Source organism: Amaranthus tricolor, chromosome 2, assembly GCF_026212465.1.
Source record: "Amaranthus tricolor cultivar Red isolate AtriRed21 chromosome 2, ASM2621246v1, whole genome shotgun sequence".
Classification (NCBI taxonomy): Eukaryota; Viridiplantae; Streptophyta; class Magnoliopsida; order Caryophyllales; family Amaranthaceae; genus Amaranthus; species Amaranthus tricolor.
In genome coordinates, this window is record NC_080048.1 from 15401694 (window position 1) to 15416336 (window position 14643).

Genomic DNA, 14643 nt, shown 5'->3' on the forward strand with positions numbered 1-14643 from the left:
TTTTTCGAGTGTATATTGGTGATGAATTTATGGTGATTATTTAGTGATTTCAATTGTGTATATTAGAAATGAATATTATGCATTAGTTTATTAAAAAACGAAAAAAAAACATACGCATTATATGATGCGGTTCTGAGTGAACCGCAGCATATAGTGTGCTTTTATGAATAAAAAAAACCACACTATATGATGCGATTCCCTAAGAACCGCAACATATCGTGTGTTTTTGTGTTGCGGTTTTGAACCGCAGCATTTGTAATTGCCTATCTGCTGCTAGCACAAGTGCTTGGGTTCAAAACCGCATCATATGATGGCCAAAAAAACGTAAGAATTGATGATTTTTCCACTAGTGCAAAATTGTATCTTTCATAGGCTTCCTTATATTTCTATTCGAGATGGATCTAAAATACTATAAGTATTACCTTCAAAATGAATAATGTACCCATTTCTCATAAATTGCGGTACAATGATCAAAATCTTACTCAAGTTTGGTCTATGTAAGACTTCCTTGATGTGCTTTACTCCAGTGCGAGTCTCTATTTCAATGGTACCTTTTCCACTTGATTTAACAACTGCTTCATTCCCTAATCTGATGGGGGACTTTACTAAAGTATAAGTTAGATAAAGCCAGATGAATCTTTGGTCATGTGGTTACTGCATCCATTATGGATCAACCATTCATTGATTCTTGGCTACATTCTTTCTCATTGAACAAGTGACCGGAACAAGTGACCTACTTCTTCTGAAACTTGTTCATATGCTTAATTGTACTTTCGTTTGCAATCCTTCTCTACATGGCCGAAACACTTGCAATGGTTGTACTGAGACTTGCCTTTCCATCTACAATCACTCTCTGAGTGAGAGTGATTGATTCTCTTGCAAATTCCACTTGGAGGAAAGTTATCTTTCTTCTCTGTTGCATTTCCTTTAAGACTTGTATTTAATCTTCTATTTACTCTTTTTTTGTTTTCATCATGCTTAACACCTCTAATACTGTTAGAGTTGATAAGTCCATTGTACCTTCGATTACACCTGCTAGGCGGCTACACTGCCATATGCTTCTGTCACGGTGCTCAAGATCTTATTGACAACCTCTTCTTCTTTTATTTCATCTCCACAGATCTTCATTTGATTGACTACATTTTTAATTCTTGTGTAGTTTAGGTACCTACTTGGGCTTGAGAGTCCATCTTAGATGGTTTGTTTCCTTCCCTCGTGTTTTGTATTTGATTCTCTACCCTTAACACTTAAGAAAGATTTCAAAGAACATTAGTCTAGCTCATAAAGAGAATAATAAGTCATCTTCTATCCATCTTTTAATAGATTGTCTATCCTTCATAATTTTGATAATTTTACTTAACTTCATGTTGGAATGTTGAATTTGTTAGTGTAATTGGTGACTTGTGTGCACCAAATAAATTATATGTATAATAAGTGTGCATAGAGATGGAATCCATGAACTGTGTGATGAATGTGGTATTTAAGTGAGGTGTTGAATGCATGAAGTTATGAGGCATTTAAGAAGAGACTTAAACACAAGAATAATGAAACATGATGAATGATATTAAAAAGATAATTAAAAAAGTCAAAGATTCTGTCAATAATGCTCGATCAAAGAAACTAGTGAAGGCACAATGACTTGTTCGAGGCAGCAACTAAGATCAAAACCGAAGCTTCAAGAATGTAGGTGCTCGAACGAGCGGTTCTAGGCTCATACGAGCACAAAAACAATAGCTAGGCAATAGCTCATTGGATGAGCTGCTCAAACGAGCAGTACTGAAGCTCTAACAAGGAGTATTGTCAAGGTGGGCATTGGATTCTTTTTGGTGCGTCTGTTGGAGTTACAATTATTGATTAATGTTAATTAATTTTTAGCCTTAATTATGTATACTCATATAATGTATAATCCACTACAAATAGAGGTGTCATATGCCATTGTAAGGACATCCACAAAAATACCACAAGTCTAAACACATAGCCTAATTACTTCCCTATTGTAATTCTCCCATTTGAGAGTCCTTTGAACTCCTTTGTAATAATATAAGTGAGATACTACACACCTCCAAAGAAGTAGCCAAAATTAGGTGAGCCTCGTAAATCATTGTGTCATTTTCATTGCATTATTATCCCTTACAAATGTTGTTTTCATTGAAATTGTAATTTGTTCGTCATAAAACTTTATACCCTCGATCTTAGTGATATTGGAATTTGAAAGACGTTGTTTGAACTCTAATACAAACACCGTTCTCAGAATTCATTGTGTTCTTTTTTTGTGTGTTTTTGATCATTTTGTGTAATTCTTTATTTTTGTGTGTTTTTTGAGTTGGGTTCTAAAAATTGTTGAATTACCGGTATTTTAATAGTGTGTAATTATTCATTTAAAAAATAGTGTGTTATAAGGGCTAAATTTACATTTGTTTTCTTTAGATTTTGATTTACACATTTCAAAATATGAAATTTCAGGGGACAATTACCTTAATTAAATGTTGTTAAATTTATTTTATTTAAATTATCGATATTAATTTTATTTCTAAATTCGTTCCTAGTTGAATGTATAAGAAACAAAAGTAAAAAAAATATATATGATACTTTTTTCTTAAACTTTCTTATTCTTTCAACATACACTCGTATAAAATACTGGTTTTATTTGTTGAAAATTGTTTTGTGAGTTTTCTTATTGTAAATTCGTCAATCAATCGAATAAAAAAAAAAAAAAAAACAACGTATGAGAATAATGACTTACAAAATTGGAAAATAACCGAGGAGAGATGCCATGAATTATAGGAGGTTGAGTATTCCTGTTTTGACTATTTGTTTGGTTGTCAACACAAATTGGAGCATACAAGTTGTATATGTCAATGAGTCTGTACTCATTAAAGTATTGAGTTAGGGCTTTATTGCATGTTGAAGTCATGTTTTTGTTGCTAAAGTCACAATTATTCTTGACATCATTATAAACATGATCTGATATAATTGCATGATTCCATGCATATTCCACCATCCCTCTCTGATCTGTATCATCATCTAACAATGCATTTCCGATCTGATCAATGTCAATACGTTACATAATAAATAATTTAAAAATACAATGATCAAATCTTATTATTAATTTTATATTTTAAAAATGGAATACATACCATCAAACCTTTTAATTGGATATGATCTTCCTTGGAAGCAATCTTATTGCCTTCAAGAATAGCTTTAGCAAGTTGTGGAACATAATGACCTTAGATTGTGAGAAAAATATAGCACAACTTAAATGAGTTTTAGAGAATTAGATTTAAAAGGTCAAATATAATATAGAGCAACATAAATTAACTTACCTGCATAACTCTCTCCTGAAAGAAAAAAATCGTGAGATTTAAATTGTGGAAATCTTTTGAACCAATTTACAAGAAAATTATACGTGTCCTTAGCTGTTTAGCAAAGGGCAAAAGAGTTAGCTAGAATATAATAGAGATAATAACAACAATTAGTAAATCCAATAATAATTAACACTATTTGATATGAATTAAGTGTCATATGTCTTAACTCTCAAGTAATTTTCATTTATCAAACAAATTTGTTATTCTACATTTTAGAATCATGCTAAAAAGTTATAGAAAAATATAAAGAATATAGCATATCACATTTAAATCTAATACCTAAAGAGGAAATTAAAGGAAAACATACAAATTTACATTCGTTATGTGCAATGCTAATCAAGTCACAACCTAGGAAAAGGATACTCAAAATGTTGTTATATATTGTACCATGTATTAGATTTAAAGAGCACAGAACAATACTTTTAAGAAGGAAAAGTCCTCAACAATATGTTTGTTGTGAAGCAACTCCAATCGTTATATTTTGGGGTTTAGGCTACAGGAAAAAGGAATCCAAGAAAAAAATTGTTCCAATAGTCGTAAACAATAGGTTTTAAAATAGTTGGTTTTGATCATATATATTCATTTATTCTAGAAAAGAAAAACCATAACAAAAATTTTTACTATATAAATACACTAAATGATGCATATTTTAGATTAATATTTATATTTGAAAGAATTTTTTTCCATAATAATTTGGCTTTCTCATTATCAGTCATGTGTAGAGATAATAGATTTAAAATAAAAACGTTCACATTTACACATTGTTTTCAAAATTAAAAAGGAATCAACCCATTCTATTCTTTTACTCCTAATATTATTAATTTTATTAGGATTTTTTCATCAAATCAATTAAAAGAAAACTAATTGTTACATTTATTTTTCGTTTGAAATATAGTTTCAAAATAATTTTTTTCTGCAAGTCTAACCTCATAGACATTGGCACGAGAAGTACCTGCTCATGACCCAACACGACAAGAATCACAACCATGCACGACACTGCCTTAGCAACTAGCAAATAAGGCTAGCTAAAGGTGTACCACGTTGACCATTTTAAGATAGACATGGCTTGATGCAATAAATATCCCGCGGGTAGGACTCTTAGCACGCCTCGCTAAGCTTGCTATTTTATCACTAGTTTCAGTAAAAAAAAATTAAATAGGTGTAGTTGGCACGTGTCATGATCCCATACAACATGCGTGCTCATGCCAAGATAACCGACCAATGTTCGACGGTCACAGGCATGACAAGGCACACCACATTACTATACATGAATTGTCAAGCATATGGCTCGCTCTAACACATTTTATGGTTTTCGAAAAAGCATAAACTCCATGTCAACCTCCTAATTGAAATACTAGATGACAGGAGGTTTTACCTACAATAGTGTCACCCAATTCACTAATGTCACTGCTAGTATTAGTGTATGAAAAGCCAACACCTACAGGTGATTCCAGAAAAAGAAGATTGGCAGCTGCAAAATACAAATTAATTTTAGGAACCTATAACTTGGTTGAATAATTAAACCGGCTCAAAAATTGATTTGCATAACATAGGCATAATTCTTGAAAATTTAAACAAAATAAGCAAAAATCCATAAAAAATAAAAATTCCAAAATTGGTACGGAGAAACTTAATTTCCAAAATAAGCATGTAAATCTTCAAAACTAGGTTAGGAGGTTGTTCGCTATTACTAATAGCAGGCAATTTTTGAGCTGACTTTTTAAATCAATTTAAGTAATCGCACGCTGTTACTAACAACAGGCATATGCGAACAAAAAATTTAATTAAGGTATATGGAAAAACAATCGGTTAGTAAGAGCGGGCAATTTCTTAGGTGACTTTTTTGACTCAGTTTTAGTAATTGTCCACTGTTATTAAAGTGAACAAACTCCATACCTTAGGAATGGGTTGAAGGTGCTTTTTTTGGGAAGTGTGTTTTTCTCATGCTTAGTTTGAAATATTTTTAGAAGAAATGCTCATTTGGTTCAAATTTTCCATTTTCTTTACCTCTATTCCAAGAGTATCTATTGAGCTTCAGTTTGGGTTTGCTGCCCTTTTGTGGGGAAAATGGGCCCAACTCTTCTGCTTCTCCATACCCAATTGAAGAGCATCCAGGCCCTGTAAATATTCAACAAACAGTAAAAAGATACTAGTTTTTGCGCTAATAATTGAAGGTCCAATTAACATCTATAGCTTGATTAATTTTTCATGCTCCTCTTGCCAATAAATGATTATTCTTATCCAAAATTCAGAGAAAAAAACCCATTTGATATAAATAACAAATCAACTTTCCTACTTAAAAAAATCAATTTTAGTTGTATTTAATACGTTATTTTAGATGTTAAAATTGACTTTTGAATGTTAATACAATCATTTTAATCCTTAAAAAATTGTCACTTTAAACATGTCTTATCATGAGACGGCCTCATACACAAATTGGTTATCAAGATGCTCTTCAGTCGGGTAAGGATGTGAAAGTACTTTGGAAATTTTGAAACTTTTAGGCATTACTTGGGTCATTTTGGATTATTGTTTTATTGGCATTCATTTTGTGAAAATATCATTGTTGTGAAATAAAGTCAAATGGTGGAATTCAAGAAAGAATGTATTAATTCTTAAGACAGGGCATTTAACATGTAAGCAAATGTATTAGCTCATGAAAACAAGTAGTAGTTAAAAGGGAAGCTTAACTACTCTCGACCTAAAAATATAATCCTAACAAGTAGCTATGAGCCAAGCCACAATACCTAACTCATTAAAAACCATTGCTAACAAATTAACAATTAGAAAATATTGTTTACATGTGTAACGTAGCTTACAAGCCAAGATTTTCAACACAAATAGGGAATGAGTGCTTTAGAATGATCTATATTCATTTTTTGAATTAAGCTATTTCGATAATAAGTCCACATTGTACATGTCTGTCAAGGAACCAATTCAACCAAAAGCTTAAGCTGATGGTTGAAGCTCCAGAATATGTTACACGTCGCCTCACACGAGACCCCATTGGGCTAGAAGTGTAGATGCGCATAGGCGCTGAATATTCCACTTTAAATGAGGGGTGGTTGAGATTCGAACCCGTGACCTCTCACGTTGGCTCTGATACCATGTCAAGGAACCAACTCAACCAAAAGCTTAAGCTGATGGTTGAAGCTCCAGAATATGTTATATATTCTAACAATGTCTATAGAATTATGAATTTGTTCTACTAATTCCGTCACTAAATAAAACACAATTAGTTGTAGTTTTAGTTTATATTCATATAGATTATAGAGGCAACGAATTGTTTCTTTGAAATATAAGAGATAAAGATTATTTTATTGCATATATTGGTCGATTCGTGAATGGATGACAAACTTTCAAAATTATTGAATAAACAATTATAATTGTTAAAAAATCATCTTATATTTAAATATGTGTTTGAGTAGTTCAGAATGTTATTTGGTGTGTTGACTTTAAAATTGTCATAAAACTTGTACTTCTACTTTATTATATGATAAAATTAATAAATGATTTATAGTATATTGATATTTAATTTAAATGCCACAAAATATAATACTTCTATTAGATTTAAAAGGTTAATTAAGTGGCTAGATTATAAATGTACAAACAAAAAAATTCGGAAAGAGTAGGTATTTATCGTTATGATAATTGCAATTGTAATAACTTATAATCCTCTTCTCTCTTATGTTTGTTGGACTTACACATATAATAAACACTGATTTCAATTTGAAAGTTGAACAAAATCAAAGGGACAATAAGAGATATAATGAGGCGATAGTACGTAATATTACCTCCATTAAGCCAAAGAAGTAAAGGCTTATTCTGAGGCTTCTTATCAGCTTCAAAGAACCAATAGAACAGTGACTTCCCATGGCTTTCATCAACTGTTACATAGCCTGCATAATGCTTAAAACTTATCTTGGGTTGTCCTGGAAGCCTCACTACTAAGTCTGCCCTTTGTTCTGCCTTTGTTTTTGGGCTTAGAAGGATCGAAGATCCAGATTCAGCCGCCTCAGAAAATATGATGCTCGCACCAAGCACCCATAGCAAACAATAATACTTGATCATCTTATTCTTAACAATTAAGTTCATTCCAAAATGATGAAAATCTAACTAATTACAAGATAATCTATACTTTCAATGTGCGAATAATGATCAGATTGTGATAAAAGGTCCGGTCGTTATGTTATTATATACCACCAAGTGGAATGTTGCAGTTTTAAGTTATTACCAAACTTTTGCACTTTTTCTTTTTTTTTTTTCTTTATTTTTTGTTGGATTTGGTGATGAACATTTCTCACAGTATGCATATTTAAATTGTCTTCTAGTAAAGAGATTTGATTTCAACCCTTTTTAATGAGATTTTACTATATATTATATTTTCATGGTTGTTGATTTAGTTGATAGAAAGGTTTCTAAGTTGCACTCTTTGCAAGCTACAATCATATAGAAATGTAAATAATTGCTCATGGAACTGTAGGATGAATATTCTAGGAGGGATTAAATCGAGTATGGTTTTTTTCAAATTGTTTGTTGAGATTCTGAATACTTGTTTAATTTAGAGACTAGATATAAAATATAATATAAGTGCGGAATCAAAAGTAGACAAAACTATTAAGTTGTTTACGAAGTTCATCACCGATGAATAATCTCCGCCTAGATTTATCCAACTTCTAAAATTTTAATCTTTACACCTTTTTATTATTTCAGTTTACTTATGAGCTTATTACACACTTCAAGAGAAGTTATACTTATCCTCAAATAAAATAATTAAGAAGAAGATATACTTATCTTCCTAATCATTTAGATCTACACGTACTAAGCTAAACCTTAAAAATAAGATGTGAGATTTGACTGTGATAACTTTAAAAATGACGTTCCTTGATATTGTGCTCGATAATATAACTCTAAAGGAATAACGATATTGTACTCTTGTAGAATATAACATAATTTCTCGAAATTAATTACAAGTATTGAACCAGTGAGAGTATGCAAATGTTTTTTGTAAGGCTTATTAGAATATTGAAATATCTTAGAATATCTTAGAATAATATCTCTTTGATTTCTTGCATATTTTTGTATAATCTTTGTGATTATGTAGAATATTAGGAAATATTTAGTTTCCTAAAGTATAGTGACAATCTTTATATATATTGACATTAACATTAATGAGAAAGGCAACCGAGTCATTCTTACATGGTATCAGAAGCTTCGGTTTTTTTGATCCCAACTCCTTTTTCCTTCTCCTTACTGCCGGCCAGCCTTGCTCCACCAGCTGCCGCCACTTTTTTGTATTTCTTTTCTTCCTCCTTTTCTTTAATCTTACTTCTCCATAGCCTCTCCCACCAAAATTCATCCCGCTACTTTGATTACTAACATTAAAACAAGTATTCCCATTCAACTTAATGAAGATGGTTCCAATTTTCATACTTGGGTCACTTTATTCAAACTTCATTGTCGTGCTCACCTTGTGGATTCTCATATTCTTCCCGATGACTCCTCTAAAGTTTTAGTTCACAAAGATTCCGATTGGCAACGTCTTGATGACATTGTTCGAACATGGATTTATGGCTCTATTAATCCCTCTCTTCTTCAAACTATAGTTCATCCCGATGATTGTGCTTTTGATGCTTGGACTCGTCTTGAGAACAATTTCCAAAATAATAAGACATCCCGAATCCTTCATCTTGAATCTCAATTTAATGACATTTTTTATCCACTTTTTCCAATGTAAAGTCTTATTGCAATGAAATTGAAAGTATTGCTACTTCTCTTAATAATCTTGGCACTTCCATCACCGACAATCGATTGGCTCTTCAAGTTCTTCATGGGTTAACTTCAGAGTATAAAACTTTACGGTCTTTGGTTCAACATATGAATCCTATTCCCTTCTTTGATACTCTTCGTTCTATGTTGGAATTGGAAGAACGCTCTAATCATAAGCATACTTCTCCCGCTCAAGATTCGGCTCTTCTTGCTTCAAATAAAGGTACTTTTTCTGAAAATTCCGCTCCATTTAACAACCGCGGCCCTTCCCACCACCGTGGTGGCCACCGCCACTCTCGTCGTGGTGGCCGGACCCATCGTGGCAGCCACAATGGCTCCACCAGTGGGTATGGACGCTAGCAGCAGCCTCATCTCAGGCCTACTGTGTTTCATTCATCTCGGCCCAACAACAATCATTCTGGCCCAAGTCCTTCTCCTTCTTCTTCTTATTATGGGAGGCCTTCTTGGGCCGGACATACTTGGGCCCAGCCTGCTGCCCCTTTTCCTACTACATCTTGGGCTCCTCATTTTTCAAACAATGGATATTCTGATGGTGTACTTGGTCCACGACCGGCACAAAGCTATCACACTGGGACTAATACTTCTTCAAATTATATTCCTACGGACATCGATCATGCCATGAACACTCTCTCTTTGTCTACTCCGGATGAGCAATTTTATATGGATACCGGTGCCACATCCCACATGACTCGTTCTCAAGGTACTCTTCTTCCTTATTTTCCTTTAAAGCACCAATTCAATAATGCTATTGTTGTCGATAATGGTAATTTAATTCCTGTTCTTGGTCACGGGCATATTTCTTTTCCTTCTTCCCAAAAATCCCTTTCCCTCAAAAATGTCTTACATTCACTCATGATAATATGGTTTCCGTTGAATTTGATCCTTTTGGCTTTTCTGTGAAGGATTTGGCCACGGGGAGCATCGTCCTGAGATCTAATAGCAGGAGTGATCTTTATCCTTTTCCATCCGCACATGGAGCTACTCTTTCATCCTCCACATCATCAGCTTTTTTCGCTTTTTCCTCTAGTACTTGGCATTCCTGTTTAGGACATCCGGGAAATGCGGTTTTAAATTCCTTGTATTCCTCTAGTTTAATTAAATGTAATAAAGATCCTCATTTTGTTTGTCATTCTTGTCCTTTAGGGAAACACATCCAATTACCTTTTGTTAATTCTATGACTATGAGTTCTAAACCTTTTGATATTATTTGTAGTGATTTATGGACGTCTCCTATTTCTAGTCCATCGAGATATAAATATTATGTTCTTTTTCTTGATAATTATACTAATTTTTTGTGGACTTTTCCTTTATATCGCAAATCTCAAGTTTATGATGTGTTTGTGAATTTTCATACTTTTATTAACACCCAATTTGAGCTTAATATAAAATCTTTCCAATGCGATAACGGGGTGAACTTGACAATAATATGTTTCGTCAATTTTGTACTAGTCGAGGCATTTCACTTCGTTTTTCTTGTCCTTACACATCATCTCAAAATGGCGAATCCGAACAAAAAATTCGATCCATAAATAACATCATTCGCACTCTTTTGTGTCATGCCTCTCTTCCTCCGTCTTTTTGGCCTCACGCCTTAAACACGACCACTTATCTCCTCAATATTCTTCCTTTAAACTTCTTGGTAACCTCACTCCCACTCATATTCTATATCGCAAATCTCCTACATAAACTCATTTATGGATTTTTGGGTGTTTATGTTTTCCTCTTTTTCCCTCTACTACTATCCACAAGCTTCAACCACGCTCCGCTCCATGTGTATTTCTAGGATATCCTTCTTCTCATAGAGGTTACAAGTGCTATGATCTCTCATCCCGTAAAATCATTATATCTCGGCATGTTCTTTTCGATGAGGCCACTTTTCCTTTTTCTCAATCACCTTCCTCATCTTCCCCAAACTATCAATTTTTAGATGATAATATTCCCCTTAATTTGCTCAAAACAGCCCATACACCATCTTCTGGACCTACTCCATCTCTGAGCCCAATACCTCATTCCCCTTCCCTCTGCCAACCTTCTTCAACTGGGCCTATCCTCCTGTCCGGCCCACATAACCTCCCTCACTCTCCACCTCCCCCTCCCCTACTGGGCCTGCCTCACGCAGCCCAGTAACACTCCAATCCCATCTTCTCTCTTCCTCCCCCACTGGGCCTACTCCTCTCAGCCCAGCTCCACCCCGTCCAGCTTCCCCAACCAGCCAAGCCCCTGTCCTGTCTTCTCCCTCAACTGGGCCTGCCTCACGTAGCCTAGTCCACATACCTCCTCTTTTCTCTCCCTTTCCTACTGGTCCAGCCTCAATCCAGTACCCCTCCTCCTCCCTCCCCTCAATTGGGCCTGCCTCAAGCAGCCCAGTCCAACAATCCCCTCCTTCCTCCCCCTTCTTTATTGGGCCTGCCTCACGCAGCCCAATCAACCCACCTCCTCCTTCCTCATCCACCGGTATAACTACGCGGAGTAAACATGGTATTTTCAAACCCAATCCCAAATACTACTCTCAAGCTTTATCTGTTTCTTTTTCACCTTTACCTACATCTCCTCTTCATGCCCTACGTGACCCAAACTGGAAGTTAGCCATGAAAGAAGAATTTGATGCCTTAATTGAAAATCATACTTGGGATTTGGTGCCGCGTCCTCCTCATGCTAATATTATTTGGTCTTTGTGGGTATTTCGTGTCAAGACCAAGTCCGATGGTTCTTTTGAGCGCTATAAAAGCGCGTCTTGTTGGTGATGGTAAATCTCAAAGGGACGGCATCGATTGTGATGAAACTTTTAGTCCGGTTGTGAAACCTACTTCTATTCGCATTGTTTTAAGTATTGCTCTTTCCCAGTCTTGGTTTATTCATCAGCTTGATGTTAAGAATGCTTTTTTACATGGTCACTTGACTGAAACTGTTTACATGCATCAGCCTCTGGGTTTTCGTGATCTTACTCGTCCTGATCATGTTTGTCTTCTTCGTAAGTCTCTTTATGGTCTCAAACAGGCTCCTCGTGCTTGGTATCAACGATTTGCTACTTTTGCAACTACTATTGGCTTTTCTAACAGCATTTCTGATAATTCCTTGTTTGTTTATTGTCATGGCTCTGATATTGCTTATCTGCTATTATATGTGGACGATATTATTCTCACAGCTTCCTCAGATTCACTTCGTGAGTCCATTATGTCCAAACTTAGCTCTGAATTTTCCATGAAGGATTTGGATCCTCTTAATTATTTCTTGGGTATTGTTGTTACTCGTACTTCTACGGGCCTCTTTCTCTCTCAACAAAGGTATGCATCTGAAATTCTTGAAAAGGCTGGCATGTCCCAATGTAATCCTGTTGCTACTCCTGTTGCTACCTCCGGCAAACTTTGTGCTAATGCTGGTTCTCCTTGTGAAGATCCTACTTTGTATCGTAGCCTAGCTGGTGCTTTATAGTATCTTACTTTCACTCGCCCAGATATTTCATATACTGTTCAGCAAGTTTGCCTCTATATGCATGATCCTCGCATTGAACATATGGCTGCTATTCATCGCATTCTTCGCTATGTCAAGGGTACTCTTCCCTATGGTCTGCAGTTACATCGTTCTAATATTTCAACTCTTTTGTCCTATACCGATGCTGATTGGGGTGGCTGTCCTGACACTGGCCGCTCAACTTCTGGTTACTGTGTTTTTCTAGGTGATAACTTAATTTCTTGGTCAGTTAAACGACAACCTACTGTTTCCAAATCCAGTGCTGAAGCTGAATATCGTGGTGTTGCTAATGTTGTTTCTGAAACGTGCTGGATTCGCAATTTACTTCTTGAGCTGCACTGTCCTATTACCACAGCTACCCTTGTCTATTGCGACAATATTAGTGCCGTTTATTTAGCTGGTAATCCGGTCCATCATCAGCGCACTAAGCATATTGAGATAGATATTCATTTTGTTCGAGAAAAAGTTAAACGCGGTGATGTTGGGGTGCTTCATGTTCCATCTCGTTATCAGATTGCTGACATTTTCACAAAAGGTCTTCCTCAAGTATTATTTGATGATTTTCGTTCCAGTCTCAACGTCTCCAAACCGCTCGATTCGACTGCGGGGTGTATTAGAATATTGAAATATCTTAAAATATCTTAGAATAATATCTCTTTGATTTCTTGCATATTTTTGTATAATCTTTGTGATTATTTAGAATATTAGGAAATATTTAGTTTCCCAAAGTATAGTGACAATCTTTGTATATATTGACATTAATATTAATGAGAAACGCAACCGAGTCATTCTTACAAGGCTATGTGGGTGTACATTCCCGCTTTGAGATAGAGCTCGAATATATAACCTTAAAATTCAAACGACTAAGTGAAAATGTTTTTGAAGAATCATTAATGGAACAATAAGATGAAAATTTTAGAAGGGGTTGATTTGAGAATGGTTCTTTTTTTAATTGTTTGTTGAGATTCTAAATGCTTGTTTAGTTTATGGACTTGAAATAAAACTGTAGCACTCTTAATTTAAGTAAATGATAATACACTAGAAGAATATTTAATAGCAATGAAAAGTAAAAATAAGGTTTCACACTCATAAAGTGTAAGGCGTTAAAAACAATATTTAAACCTAATAATATAGTTTTAAGTAAAATAAATGTTCAAACACAAAATATTTAAATGCAATCATGAGGTATGATTTATGCCGTCAACACACATGCATTAAACACGTGGAAAAACTTGTCATTACCTGTGGAAAATAAAAATACAAAACATGAGTTACAACTCAGTGAATGGTTACTCTAACGTGTCAAACCATTTATACTTGAAAAAGTTTGACTTTAGAATAATATTTTTTTTGAAATCCACATAATTGTAAAGTATATATATATATATATATATATATATATATATATATATATATATATATATATATATATATATATATATATATATATATATATATATATATATATATATATATATATATATATATATATATATATATATATGTATATATATATATATATATGTATATATATATATATATATATGTATATATATATATGTATATGTATATATATATATGTATATATATATATATATATATATATGTATATATATATATATATATATATATATATATATATATATATATATATATATATATATATATATATATATATATATGTGTATATATATATATATATATATATATATATATATATATATATATATATATATATATATATATATATATATATATATATATATATATATATATAGTATAAAACCTTAAATTGTAGCACTTTGTAATTTTAATCATAATGTATATTTAAGACTCCTCCCAAAAAGTCGATCCGCCACATACCTTTGGAAGGTAATTTTTCTCTTGACAATATTTACACATGTCATTTTTATGTGCACCAGAGTTTGACCTACCCTACACAATCCGAAGCAAAAACAAGTTCTTTACACCACACAAATTTATATAATATATTTGTGTAAGTATAAATCACAACATA

The 14643-nt window shown here is 33.5% G+C and overlaps 1 protein-coding gene across 1 annotated transcript in view; it reads right to left on the reverse strand.

The window, feature by feature from the left end:
* The window catches only part of LOC130805031 (serine carboxypeptidase-like 34), a 24774-nt gene extending 17244 nt beyond the window's left edge, over positions 1–7530 (reverse strand). The window contains exons 1-6 of the mRNA XM_057669628.1: positions 7160–7530; positions 5373–5483; positions 4741–4836; positions 3324–3416; positions 3138–3226; positions 2744–3043 (exon numbers count right to left, since the gene is read on the reverse strand). Of these exons, the coding sequence (XP_057525611.1) occupies positions 2744–3043; positions 3138–3226; positions 3324–3416; positions 4741–4836; positions 5373–5483; positions 7160–7460 (990 nt within the window). The 5' untranslated portion in view covers positions 7461–7530. The remainder of the gene's footprint in view (positions 1–2743; positions 3044–3137; positions 3227–3323; positions 3417–4740; positions 4837–5372; positions 5484–7159) is intronic.
* Positions 7531–14643: the final 7113 nt, after the last annotated feature.